Source organism: Haemorhous mexicanus, chromosome 1, assembly GCF_027477595.1.
Source record: "Haemorhous mexicanus isolate bHaeMex1 chromosome 1, bHaeMex1.pri, whole genome shotgun sequence".
Lineage (NCBI taxonomy): Eukaryota > Metazoa > Chordata > Aves > Passeriformes > Fringillidae > Haemorhous > Haemorhous mexicanus.
The window spans coordinates 157,771,055-157,785,602 of record NC_082341.1 but is presented as its reverse complement, the minus strand read 5'-3'; the positions used below and the strand labels follow the sequence as shown (position 1 = coordinate 157,785,602).

The following is a 14,548-nucleotide window of genomic DNA, read 5'->3' as shown; positions in this document are numbered from 1 at the left end:
GGGAAATGGGGGGGAATGGGGATTTATGGGGGGGAAATGGGGAATTTGGGGGGGAAATGGGAGGGGAAATGTGGGAAAAATGGGAATTTGGGGGAAAAAATGGGGGAAATGGGGGTTTGGAGGGGCTTATGGGGGGGAAATGGGGGTTTGGGGGAAAAATGGGGAATTGGGGGGGTAAATGGGGGTTTGTGGGGGGGGAAATGGGGAATTGGGGGGGAAATGGGGGAAAATGGGGGAAAAATGGGGGTTTGGGGAGGGGAAATGGGGAATTGGGGGGGGAGGGGAATTTGGGGGGGAAATTGGGGGGAAAATGGGGAAATTGGGGGGGAAAATGGGAATTTATGGGGAAAAATGGGGGTTTGTGGGGGAAAATGGGGAATTTCTGGGGGAAAATGGGAATTTATGGGGGGAAAATGGGAATTTCGGGGGGTTTCTGGGGGAAAAAGGGGGTTTGTGGGTGGAAAATGGGGGTTTGTGGGGCGGAAAATGAGTAAAAATGGGAATTTCTGGGGGAAAAATGGGTTAAAATGGGAATTTCTGGGGAAAAAATGGGAGTGTCTGGGGGAAAATAGGGAATTTCTGGGGGAAAAATGGGTAAAAATGGGAATTTCTGGAGAAAAAAGGGAGTGTCTGGGTGAAAAATGGGAATTTGGGGGGGATTTCTGGGGAAAAATGGGGGTTTGTGGGGGAAAAGGGGGGTTTGGGGGATTTCTGGGGGAAAATGGAGATTTCTGGGATGAAAATAGGGAATTTCTGGGGGAAAAATGGCTGGATTTGGGGCTGGATTTGGGGCTGGATTTGGGATTTGGGGCTGGATTTGGGATCAGGGCTGGAATTGGGATTGGGGCTGGATTTGGGATCGGGGCTGGATTTGGGATTTGGGGCTGGATTTGGGATCAGGGCTGGATTTGGGGCTGGATTTGGGATCGGGGCTGGATTTGGCATTTGGGGCTGGATTTGGGATTGGGGCTGGAATTGGGAGTGGGGCTGGAATTGGGATTTGGGGCTGGAATTGGGATTGGGGCTGGATTTGGGATCGGGTCCATACTGGGATTTGGGGCTGGATTTGGGGCTGGATTTGGGATTGGGGCTGGAATTGGGATTGCAGATGGATTTGGGATCAGGGCTGGATTTGGGATCGGGTCCGTATCTGGGATTTGGGGCTGGATTTTGGATCGGGTACATATCTGGGATTTGGGGCTGGATTTGGGATCAAGTCCATATCTGGGATTTGGGCAGGATTCGGGGCCGGATTTAGGGCCGGGTTTAGGGCCAGATTTAGGACTGGATTTAGGACCGGGTTAAGGGCCGGATTTAGGGCCGGGTCTGGAATTGGGATTGCAGATGGATTTGGGATTTGGGGCCGGATTTGGGATCAGGGCTGGATTTGGGATTTGGGGCTGGATTTGGGATTGCAGATGGATTTGGGATTGCAGATGGATTTGGGATTTGGGGCTGGATTTGGGATTGGGGCTGGATTTGGGATTTGGGGCTGGATTTGGGATTGGGGCTGGAATTGGGATTGCAGATGGATTTGGGATTTGGGGCTGGATTTGGGATCGGGGCTGGATTTGGGATTTGGGGCTGGATTTGGGATTTGGGGCTGGATTTGGGATCGGGGCTGGATTTGGGATTTGGGGCTGGATTTGGGATTGGGGCTGGATTTGGGATTTGGGGCTGGATTCGGGATCAGGGCTGGATTTGGGATTTGGGGCTGGATTTGGGATTTGGGGCTGGATTTGGGATCGGGGCTGGATTTGGGGCTGGATTTAGGATCGGGTCTGGATTTGGGATTTGGGGCTGGATTTGGGATAGGGGCTGGATTCGGGTCTGGATTTAGGATCGGGTCTGGAATTGGGATTGGGTCTGGATTTGGGATTTGGGGCTGGATTTGGGATTGGGGCTGGATTTGGGGCTGGATTTGGGATTTGGGGCTGGATTTGGGATTTGGGCTGGAATTGGGTTTGGGGCTGGATTTGGGATTGGGGCTGGATTTGGGATTTGGGGCTGGATTTGGGATTTGGGCTGGAATTGGGGCTGGATTTAGGATCGGGTCCATATCTGGGATTTGGGGCTGGATTTGGGATTGGGGCTGGATTTGGGATTTGGGGCTGGATTTGGGATTTGGGCTGGAATTGGGGCTGGATTCAGGATCGGGTCCATATCTGGGATTTGGGCAGGATTCGGGGCCGGATTTAGGGCTGGGTTTAGGGCCAGATTTAGGACTGGATTTAGGGCCGGGTTTAGAACTGGGTTTAGGGCCGGGTTTAGGGCCGGGTTTAGGACTGGATTTAGGGCCCGGTTTAGGACTGGATTTAGGGCCGGGTTTAGGGCCGGATTTAGGGCCGGATTTAGGACCGGATTTAGGGCCGGGTTTAGGACTGGATTTAGGGCCGGGTTTAGGGCGTGGTTTAGGGCCGGGTTTAGGACCGGATTTAGGGCCACGTATAGGGCCGGGTTTAGTGCTGGGTTTAGGACTGGATTTAGGGCCGGGTTTAGGGCCTGGTTTAGGGCCGGGTTTAGGACTGTATTTAGGGCCGGGTTTAGGGCCGGATTTAGGGCAGGGTTTAGGGCGTGGTTTAGGGCCGGGTTTAGGACTGGATTTAGGGCCGGGTTTAGGACTGGATTTAGGGCCGGGTTTAGGACTGGATTTAGGGCCGGGTTTAGGACTGGATTTAGGGCCGGGTTTAGGACTGGATTTAGGGCCGGGTTTAGGACTGGATTTAGGGCCGGGTTTAGGACTGGATTTAGGGCCGGGTTTAGGACTGGATTTAGGGCCAGGTTTAGGGCGTGGTTTAGGGCCGGGTTTAGGACTGGATTTAGGGCCGGGTTCAGGGCCGGGTTTAGTGCTGGGTTTAGGACTGGATTTAGGGCCGGGTTCAGGGCCGGGTTTAGTGCTGGGTTTAGGACTGTATTTAGGGCCGGGTTTAGGGCAGGGTTTAGGGCCGGATTTAGGACTGTATTTAGGGCCGGGTTTAGGGCAGGGTTTAGGGCAGGGTTTAGGACTGGATTTAGGGCCACGTATAGGGCCGGGTTTAGGGCTGGGTTTGGTGCCGGGTTTAGGGCCGTGTTTAGGACTGGATTTAGGGCCGGGTTTAGGACTGGATTTAGGGCCGGGTTTAGGGCCGGATTTAGGTCTGGATTTAGGGTCGGATTTAGGACCAGGTTTAGGGCTGGATTTAGCACCAGATTTAGGACTGGATTTAGGACCGGGTTTAGGGCTGGGTTTAGGGCCGGGTTTAGGGCCAGGTGTAGGGCCGGGTTTAGAGCCGGGTTTAGGACTGGATTTGGTGCCGGGTTTGGTGCCGGGTTTAGGTCTGGATTTAGGACTGGATTTAGGGCTGGGTTTAAGGCCGGGTTTAGAACCAGATTTAGGGCCAGATTTAGGGCCGGGTTTAGTGCCGGGTTTAGGACTGGGTTTAGGGCCGGGTTTAGAGCCGGGTTTAGGACTGGATTTGGTGCCCGGTTTAGGTCTGGATTTAGTGCCGGATTTCGGGCTGGGTTTAGGGCCGGGTTTAGAACTGGATTTAGTGCCGGGTTTGGGCCGGGTTTAGGTCTGGATTTATGGACGGATTTAGGGCCGGGTTTAGGGCTGGATTTAGGGCTGGGTTTAGGACTGGGTTTAGTGCCGGGTTTAGTGCCGGGTTTAGGGCCGGATTTAGGGCCGGGTTTAGTGCCAGGTTTAGGGCCGGATTTAGGTCTGGATTTATGGACGGATTTAGGGCCGGGTTTAGGGCTGGATTTAGGGCTGGGTTTAGGACTGGATTTATGGCCGGATTTAGAGCCGGGTTTAGGACTGGATTTAGGACCGGATTTAGGACTGTATTTAGGGCCGGGTTTAGGACTGGATTTAGGACTGGATTTAGTGCCAGGTTTAGGGCTGGGTTTAGGACTGGATTTAGGGCCGGGTTTAGGGCCGGGTTTAGAACTGGGTTTAGAACTGGGTTTAGGGCCGGATTTAGGACTGGATTTAGGACTGGATTTAGTGCCAGGTTTAGGACTGGATTTAGGACCGGATTTAGTGCCGGGTTTAGGGCCTGGTTTAGTGCCGGGTTTAGGGCCGGGTTTAGGACTGGATTTAGGACTGGGTTTGGTGCCGGGTTTGGTGCCGGGTTTGGTGCCGGGTTTAGGACTGGATTTAGTGCCGGGTTTGGTGCCAGGTTTAGGGCCGGGTTTGGTGCCGGGTTTAGGACTGGATTTAGGGCCGGGTTTAGGACTGGATTTAGGACCGGGTTTAGGGCCGGGTTTAGGACCGGATTTGGTGCCGGGTTTAGGGCCAGGTTTAGGGTCAGGTTTAGGACCGGGTTTGGTGCCGGGTTTAGGACCAGGTTTGGTGCCGGGTTTAGGACTGGATTTAGGACCGGGTTTAGGGCCAGGTTTAGGACCGGGTTTAGTGCCGGGTTTAGGCAGCCGCGCGCCGTACCGGTCGAAGGGCAGGGCGCTGCCCAGCAGGCCGCCCACCACGGCCTGCGGGTGCTGCAGCGCCAGGAGCAGCACCGCGCTCTGCGCCGCCCGCCGCAGCTGCTGCGCCGCCTCCTGCAGCTCCGGCGCCTGCTGCTGCAGCTCCTCCTGCGGCTGCAGCGCCTGCAGCCGCCCGTGCAGCGCCGCCAGCAGCTCCGGAACCTGCGGGACAGCGGGAATGAGGGCTGGGAGCCTCGGGATCGTCCGGGTGGGATTGGGGTGGGATCCTTGGGATCATCTGTGGTGGGATCCTTGGGATCGTCCGTGTGGGAGCCTTGGGATCATCTGGGGTGGGAACCTTGGGATCATCCAGTGTGGGAGCCTTGGGATCGTCCGGGTGGGAACCTTGGGATCATCCGGGGTGGGAGCCTTGGGATCATCTGGGATGGGAACCTTGGGATCATCCGGGGTGGGAGCCTTGGGATCATCGTGGTGGGATCCTTGGGATCAGCCTGGGTGGGATTGGGGTGGGATCCTTGGGATCGTACGGGGTGGGATCCTTGGGATCGTCTGGGGTGGGATTGGGGTGGGATCCTGGATGGGGTTGGGGTGGGATCCCTGGGATCATCGGGGGTGGGAGCCTTGGGATCATCTGGGGTGGGATCCCTGGGATCATCGGGGGTGGGAGCCTTGGGATCATCTGGGTTGGGATCCTTGGGATCATCCGCGGTGGGATCCTTGGGATCGTCCGGGGTGGGAGCCTTGGGATCAGCCTGGGTGGGAGCCTTGGGATCATCCGGGGTGGGAGTGGGATGGGATCCTTGGGATCATCCAGGGTGGGAGCCTTGGGATCATCTGGGGTGGGAGCCTTGGGATCATCCAGGGTGGGAGCCTTGGGATCATCTGGGGTGGGAGCCTTGGGATCATCCGGGGTGGGAGCCTTGGGATCATCCAGGGTGGGAGCCTTGGGATCATCCGGGGTGGGATTGGGGTGGGAGCCTTGGGATCATCCAGGGTGGGATCCTTGGGATCAGCTTGGGTGGGATTGGGATGGGATCCTGGATTGGGTTGGGGTAGGATCCTTGGGATCATCTGGGGTGGGATCCCTGGGATCATCGGGGGTGGGAGCCTTGGGATCATCTGGGTTGGGATCCTTGGGATCATCCGCGGTGGGATCCTTGGGATCGTCCGGGGTGGGAGCCTTGGGATCAGCCTGGGTGGGAGCCTTGGGATCATCCGGGGTGGGAGTGGGATGGGATCCTTGGGATCATCCAGGGTGGGAGCCTTGGGATCATCTGGGGTGGGAGCCTTGGGATCATCCAGGGTGGGAGCCTTGGGATCATCTGGGGTGGGAGCCTTGGGATCATCCGGGGTGGGAGCCTTGGGATCATCCAGGGTGGGAGCCTTGGGATCATCCGGGGTGGGATTGGGGTGGGAGCCTTGGGATCATCCAGGGTGGGATCCTTGGGATCAGCTTGGGTGGGATTGGGATGGGATCCTGGATTGGGTTGGGGTAGGATCCTTGGGATCATCTGGGGTGGGATCCCTGGGATCATCGGGGGTGGGAGCCTTGGGATCATCTGGGTTGGGATCCTTGGGATCATCCGCGGTGGGATCCTTGGGATCGTCCGGGGTGGGAGCCTTGGGATCAGCCTGGGTGGGAGCCTTGGGATCATCCGGGGTGGGAGTGGGATGGGATCCTTGGGATCATCCAGGGTGGGAGCCTTGGGATCATCTGGGGTGGGAGCCTTGGGATCATCCAGGGTGGGAGCCTTGGGATCATCTGGGGTGGGAGCCTTGGGATCATCCGGGGTGGGAGCCTTGGGATCATCCAGGGTGGGAGCCTTGGGATCATCCGGGGTGGGATTGGGGTGGGAGCCTTGGGATCATCCAGGGTGGGATCCTTGGGATCAGCTTGGGTGGGATTGGGATGGGATCCTGGATTGGGTTGGGGTAGGATCCTTGGGATCATCCGGGGTGGGATCCTTGGGATCATCGGGGGTGGGAGCCTTGGGATCATCTGGGGTGAGATTGGGGTGGGATCCTTGGGATCATCAGGGGTGGGATCCTTGGGATGGGATCCTTGGGATCATCTGGGGTGGGATCCTTGGGATCATCCTGGATGGGATTGGGGTGGGATCCTGGATAGGATTGGGGTGGGATCCTTGGGATCATCAGGGGTGTGAGCCTTGGGATCATCTGGGTTGGGATCATCTGGGGTGGGATCCTTGGGATCATCTAGGGTGGGAGCCTTGGGATCAGCTTGGGTGGGATTGGGTTGGGATCCTGGATGGGGTTGGGGTGGGATCCTTGGGATCATCAGGGGTGGGAGCCTTGGGATCATCTGGGTTGGGATCATCTGGGGTGGGATCCTTGGGATCATCTAGGGTGGGAGCCTTGGGATCGTACGGGGTGGGATCCTTGGGATCAGCTTGGGTGGGATTGGGATGGGATCCTGGATTGCGTTGGGGTAGGATCCTTGGGATCATCCGGGGTGGGATCCTTGGGATCATCGGGGGTGGGAGCCTTGGGATCATCAGGGGTGGGATCCTTGGGATCATCTGGGGTGGGATCCTTGGGATCATCCTGGATGGGATTGGGGTGGGATCCTGGATAGGATTGGGGTGGGATCCTTGGGATCATCCTGGATGGGATTGGGGTGGGATCCTGGATAGGATTGGGGTGGGATCCTTGGGATCGTCCTGGATGGGAGCGTTGGGATCATCCGGGGTGGGATCCTTGGGATCATCCTGGATGGGAGCCTTGGGATCATCCTGGATGGGGTTGGGGTGGGATCCTTGGGATCATCCTGGGTGGGAGCCTTGGGATCATCCCTGATGGGTTTGGGATGGGATCCTTGGGATCATCCCCGATGGGTTTGGGGTGGGATCCTGGATGGGGTTGGGATGGGATCCTTGGGATCAGCCTGGATGGGATCCATGGCAGGGTGGCGGTCTGGAAGGGTTTTCACAAAGGGATGAACGAATTTGGGCAATTTTTGGGAATGAATTTTGGGAATTCTGGGGCCGAATTGCAGGAATTTCGGGAATTAATTTTGGGATTTATTTGGGGATTTATTTTGGGAATGAATTTGGGGAATGAATGTTGGGAATTTTGGGATCAAATTTCAGGAATTTTGGAAATTAATTTGGGAATTTTTTGGAATTATTTTTCGGGGCTGAATTTCGGGAATTTTGGGACCAAATTGAGAAATTTTGGGGCTGAATTTCAGAAATTTCAGGAATGAGTTTTGGGATTTATTTTGGGATTTATTTGGGGAATTTGGGGAATTAATTTTGGGAAATTTTGGGGGCCAAAATTTGAGGAATTCTGGGGCTGAATTTTGGGAATTTTGGGGCCGAGTTTCAGGAATTTTGGGAATGAATTTTGGGACTTATTTTGGGAATTATTTGGGGAATTTTTGGGACCAAATTTCAGGAATTTTGGAATTTAATTTGGGGATTTTTTTGGAATTATTTTTGGGGCTGAATTTCAGGAATTTTGGGGCTGAATTTTGGGAATTCTGGGGCCCAATTTCAGAAATTTTGAGAATTAATTTTGGGATTTATTTGGGGAATTTTTGGGACCGAATTTCAGGAATTTTGGGGCTGAATTTTGGGAATTTTGGGGCTGAATTCTGGGAATTTTGGGAATAAATTTTGGGATTTATTTTGGGGATTTATTTTGGAAATTTTTGGGACCGAATTTGAGGAATTTTGGGGCCAACTTTTGGGAATTTTGGGACAGAATTTCAGGAATTTTGGGAAATAATTTTGGGATTGATTTGGGGAATTTTTTGGGGAATTTTTGGGAATGAATGTTGGGAATTTTGGAGCTGAATTTTGGAAATTCTGGGGCCAAATTTCAGAAATTTTGGGAATGAATTTTGGGATTTATTTTGGGATTTATTTGGGGAATTTTTGGGGCTGAATTTTGGGAATTTTGGGGCTGAATTTTGGGAATTTTGAGGCCAAATTTCAGGAATTTTGGGAATTAATTTCAGGATTTATTTGGGGATTTATTTGGGGAATTTTTGGGAATGAATGTTGGGAATTTTGGGGCCGAATTTTGGGAATTTTGGGAAGGAATTTCAGGAATTTCGGGAATTAATTTTGGGAATTTTTCGGAATTATTTTTGGGGCTGAATTTGAGGAATTTTGGGGCTGAATTTTGGAATTCTGCGGCCGAATTTCAGAAATTTTGAGAATTAATTTTGGGACTTATTTGGGGAATTTTTGGAACCGAATTTCTGGAATTTTGGGGCTGAATTTTGGGAATTTTGGGGCCGAATTTCAGGAATTTTGGGATTTATTTTGGGAATTTTTGGGAATGAATTTTCGGAATTTTGGGGCCGAATTTCAGGAATTTTGGGAAATAATTTTGGGACTTATTTTGGGAATTTTTGGGAATGAATGTTGGGAATTTTGGGGCCGAATTTTGGGAATTTTGGGAAGGAATTTCAGGAATTTTGGGAATTAATTTTGGGATTTATTTTGGAATTTATTTGGGGAATTTTCGGGAATGAATGTTGGGAATTTTGGGGCTGAATGTTGGGAATTCAGGGACCAAATTTCAGGAATTTTGGGAATGAATTTTGGGAATTTTTTGGAATTACTTTTGGGGCTGAATTTGAGGAATTTTGGGGCTGAATTTTGAGAATTCTGGGGCCGAATTTCGGAAATTTTGAGAATTAATTTTGGGACTTATTTGGGGAATTTTTGGGACCGAATTTCAGGAATTTTGGGAATTAATTTTGGGATTTATTTGGGGAATTTTTGGGAATGAATGTTGGGAATTTTGGGGCCAAATTTTGGGAATTTTGGGAAGGAATTTCAGGAATTTTGGGAATTAATTTTGGGACTTATTTTGGGATTAATTTGGGGAATTTTTTGGGAATGAATGTTGGGAATTTTGGGGCTGAATTTTGGGAATTCAGGGACCGAATTTCAGGAATTTTGGGAATGAATTTTGAGAATTAATTTTGGGAATTTTTCGGAATTAATTTTGGGACTTATTTTGGGATTTATTTGGGGAACTTTTGGGAATGAATGTTGGGAATTTTGAGGCTGAATGTTGGGAATTTGGGAGCTGAATTTGGGGAATTTTGGGGCCAAATTTCAGGAATTTTGGGGCTGAATTTTGAGACTTATTTGGGGAATTTCGGGAACGAATTTTGGGAATGTTGGGGCCGAATGTTGGGAATTTGGTGAATTTTTGGGAATGACTTTTAGGAACTCCAGGGATTTTTGGGGCGGGTGACCTTGTCCTGCAGGATCCCCCCCCTGTCCCGGATGAGGGCGTTGCCGATGGCGGCGGCGGCGCGGGCGCAATTCCGCTCGGGATCCTCCCAGGCCTCCAGCAGAGCCAGGAGCAGCCCCGGGAGCTGCTCCGGGGGGATTCTCCTGCCCAGAACCTGTGGGGAGGGAAAAAATGGGAAAATCAGGAATTTCGGGAAAAAATCCCCCAAAAATGGGAAAAAAAAGGGAAAAAATAGACCAAAAATCCCCCCAAAAATCGACCAAAAAACCCCAAAAAATCCCCAAAAAATCCCCAAAAAATCCCCCCCAAAAAATCCCCAAAAAATCCCCCAAAATCCCCCAAAAAATCCCCCCAAAATCCCCCAAAAATCCCAAAAAATCCCCAAAAAATCCCCCAAAAATCCCAAAAAATCCCCCAAAAATCCCCAAAAAATCCCCCAAAAATCCCCCCAAAAATCCCCCCAAAAATCCCCCAAAAATCCCCCAAAAATCCCAAAAAATCCCCCCAAAAAATCCCCCAAAAATCCAAAAAAAATCCCCAAAAATCCCACCAAAATCCCCCCAAAAAATCCCCAAAAAATCCCAAAAAATCCCCAAAAAATCCCCCAAAATCCCCCCCAAAAATCCCCAAGAAATCCCCCAAAAATCCTCCAAAAATCCCCCAAAAATCTCAAAAAATCCCCAAAAAATCCCCAAAAATCCCAAAAAATCCCCCAAAAATCCCCCAAAAAATCCCCCAAAAAATCCGCCAAAAATCCCCCAATAATCCCAAAAATCCCCCCAAAATCACCCCAAAAATCCCATAAAAATCCCCCAAAAAATCCCCCAAAAATCCCAAAAAATCCCCCAAAAATCCCCCAAAATCCCCCCCAAAATCCCCCAAAAATCCCCCCAAAAAATCCCCCCAAAATCCCCCGAAAATCCCCAAAAAATCCCCCAAAATCCCCCAAAAATCCCCCAAAAATCCCCCAAAAATCCCCAAAAAATCCCCCAAAAATCCCCCCAAACAATCCCCAAAAAATCCCCAAAAAACCCCCAAAAATTCCCAAAAATCCCCAAAAATCCAAAAAAAAATCCCCCCAAAAAATCCCCAAAAAAACTCCCTGAAAATCCTTAGAAATCTAATAAGAATATTGGAAAAAAAAATCCTAAAAAAGCCCCAAAGATTCTCCCAAAAAACTTCCATAAATCACAAAAAAAATCCCCAAAAATCCCAAAGAAATTCTGCCCCAAAAATCCCAGAAATCCCCAAAAAATCCCTTAAAAATTCCCTGAAAATTCCAGGGGGATTCTCCTGCCCAGAACCTGCAGGGAGGGGAAAAAATGGGAAAATTGGGAATTTCGGGAAAAACTCCCCCTAAAAATGGCAAAAAAAAAAAAGGAAAAAATCCCCCAAAAATCCCAAAAATCCCCCCAAAATCCCCAAAAATCCCCCCAAAATCCCCCAAAAATCCCCAAAAATCCCTTAAAAAATCCCCCAAAAAAATCCCCAAAGAAAACTCCCTATAAATCCTTAGAAATCTAAAAATGTTGGAAAAAAAATCCTAAAAAAGCCCCAAAGATTCTCCCAAAAAACTTCCATAAATCCCAAAAAATTCCCCAAAAAAAACCAAAGAAAAAATTCTATAAATGAAAAAAAAATCCTGAAAAATCCCCCAAAAATTCCACCCCAAAAATCCCCAAAAAATCCCCCCAAAAAATCCTTAAAAATTCCCTGAAAATTCCGGGGGGATTCTCCTGCCCAGAACCTGCGGGGAGGGGAAAAAATGGGAAAATTGGGAATTTCAGGAAAAAATCCCCCCAAAAATGGGAAAAAAAAGGGAAAAAATCGACCAAAAGTCCCCAAAAAAATCAAAAAAAAATCCCCCCAAAAATCCCCCCCAAAATCCCAAAAAAAATCCCCAAAATATTCCCAAAAAAATCCCCAAAAATTCCCAAAAATATCCCCTAAAAAATCCCCCCAAAATCCCCCAAAAAATCCCCAAAAAATTCCCAAAACCCCCCCAAAAAATCCCCCAAAAATCCCCCAAAAATTCACCTAAAAATCCCCCCAAAAATCTCCAAAAAATCCCCCAAAAATCCCCAAAAATCCCCCCAAAAATCCCAAAAAATCCCCCCAAAATCCCCAAAAAATCCCCCAAAAAATCCCCCAAAAATCCCAAAAAATCCCCCCAAAAATCCTCCAAAAAATCCCCCAAAAATCTCAAAAAATCCCCAAAAAATCCCCCCAAAATCCCCCAAAAATCCCCAAAAAATCCCCAAAAATCCCCTAAAAAATCGCCAAAAAATCCCCAAAATCCCCCCAAAATCCCCCCAAACAATCCCCAAAAATCCCCAAAAAAATCCCAAAAAAATCCCCCCCCCAAATCCCCCCAAAATCCCAAAAATCCCTAAAAAATCCCCCAAAAATCCACAAAAATTCCCCCAAAAATCCCCAAAAAATCCCCAAAGAAAACTCCCAGAAAATCCTTAGAAATCTAAAATGTTGGAAAAAAAATCCTAAAAAAGCCCCAAAGATTCTCCCCAAAAAACTTCCATAAATCCCAAAAAATTCCCCCAAAAAAAGCAAAGAAAAAATTCTATAAATGAAAAAAAAATCCTGAAAAATCCCCCAAAAAATTCCACCCCAAAAATCCCAGAAATCCCCCAAAAATTCCTTAAAAATTCCCTGAAAATTCCGGGGGGATTCTCCTGACCAGAACCTGCGGGTAGGGGAAAAAATGGGAAAATTGGGAATTTCGGGAAAAAATCCCCCTAAAAATGGAAAAAAAAAAAAGGAAAAAATCGACCAAAAATCCCCCAAAAAATCCCCAAAAAAATCCCCCCAAAAATTCCCCAAAAAATCCCCAAAAAACCCCAAAAATCCCTAAAAAATCCCCCAAAAATCCCCCCAAAATCCCAAAAAAAATCCCAAAAAATCCCCAAAATTCCCCCAAATATCCCCAAATAATCCCCAAAAAATCCCCAAAAAATCCCCAAAAAATCCCCCAAAAATCCCCCAAAAAATCCCCAAAAAATCCCCCAAAAAAACCCCAAAAAATCCCCCAAAAATCCCCCAAAAAATCCCCAAAAATCCAAAAAAAATCCCCAAAAATCCCCCAAAAATCCCCCCAAAATCCCCCAAAAATTCCCCAAAAAATCTCCCAAAAATCCCCAAAAATCCCCAAAAAATCCCCAAAAATTCAAAAAAAATCCCCCAAAAATCCCATAAAATTCACCTAAAAATTGCACCAATCCCAATAAAAATCCCCCCCAAATTCCCAGAAAATTCCCCAAAATTCCCAATAAATCCCTCTAAAATTCTCCCAAAATTTCCAAGAATGACCCCAAAAATTCCCCAAAATTCTCAATAGATCCTCATAAAATCCACCCCCACAAAATCCTGAAAAATTCCATCAAATCCCTCCAAAAGCTCAAAAAATTCCAAAAATTCTTCCAAAAATTCTTTAAAAATCCCCCCAAATTCTCCAAAATTTCTCCCAAAAATTCCCCAAAAATCCCCCCAAAAATTCTTCAAAAAATCCCCAAAAATTCTCAGAAATTAAAATTTAAAAACCCAAAAAATTCTCCAAAAAAATCAGAAATAACTCCCAAAAAATCCCTGTAAGATTCCATCTCTGCCCCCCAAAAAATCCCAAAAATTTTCCCAAAATTCTCCCAAAATTCTCAATAGATCCCCAAAAATCCCTAAAAATTCCATCAAATGCTCAAAAATTTCCCAAAAATTCTTCAAAGAATTCTTTAAAAATCCTCCCAAATTCTCCAAAAAAATCCCCAAAATTTCTCCAAAAATTCCCCAAAAAATTCCCAGAAAATCCCCCAAAATCCTCAAAAAATTCCTCAAAAAATTCCCATAAAATTCCCATAAAATCCCACAAAAATTCCCCCAAAATTCCCAGAAAATCCCCCAAAATCCTCAAAAAATTCCCCAAAAATTCCCCCAAAATTCCCATAAAATCTCGCAAACATTCCCAAAAAATTCCCCAAAAATTCCCATAAACCCCCCCCAAATTAAAAAAAAAGAGCAAAAAAATTCCCCAAAAATTCCCAAAAAATTCCTAGAAAATCCACAACAAATCCCCACCTACAAAAATCCCCCATCCACAAAAATTCCCCAAAAAATTCCCCAAAAATTCCATCAAATCCCCCGCAAAATTTTAAAAAAAGAGCAAAAAAATTTCCCCAAAATTCCCAGAAAATCCCCAAAAATCCTCAAAAAATTCCCCAAAAATTCCCAAAAAATTCCCATAAAACCCCACAAAAATTCCCCAAAAATTCCCTTAAAACCCAACAAAAATTCCCAAAAAATTCCCCAAAAAATTTCCAAAAAATTCCATTAAATCCCCCCAAAATTAAAAAATAAGAACAAAAATATTCCCCCAAAATTCCAAAAAATTCCCCAAAAATGCTCAGAAAATTCCCAAAATTCCCAAAAAAATTCCCCAAAAAATCCCCAAAAATTCCAAAAAATTCCCCAAAAATGGTCAGAAAATTCCCATAAAATCCCCAAAAATCCTCAAAAAATTCCCCAAAAATTCCCAAAATATTCCCAGAAAATCCCCCAAAATCCTCAAAAAAATCCCCCAAAATTGGCAGAAAATTCCCATAAAATTCCCCAAAAATGGTCAGAAAATTCCCATAAAATCCCGAAAAATTCCCCAAAATTCCCCAAAAAATTCCCCCCAAAATGCTCAGAAAATTCCCATAAAATCCCCAAAAATTCCAAAAAATTTCCCAAAAATGGTCAGAAAATTCCCATAAAATCCCGAAAAATTCCCCAAAATTCCCCAAAAAATTCCCCCCAAAATGCTCAGAAAATTCCCATAAAATCCCAAAAAATTCCAAAAAAATGCTCAGGAAATTCCAATAAAATCCCCAAAAATCCTCAA

General features: G+C 47.5%; 1 protein-coding gene across 1 annotated transcript in view; it reads right to left on the bottom strand.

The window, feature by feature from the left end:
• MROH1 (maestro heat like repeat family member 1) overlaps nt 1-14,548 on the bottom strand; it is an 86,617-nt gene that overhangs the window by 40,749 nt on the left and 31,320 nt on the right. Inside the window, 2 exon segments of the mRNA XM_059868566.1 lie at nt 4,424-4,623; nt 9,662-9,814. Coding sequence (XP_059724549.1) covers nt 4,424-4,623; nt 9,662-9,814 — 353 coding nt within the window.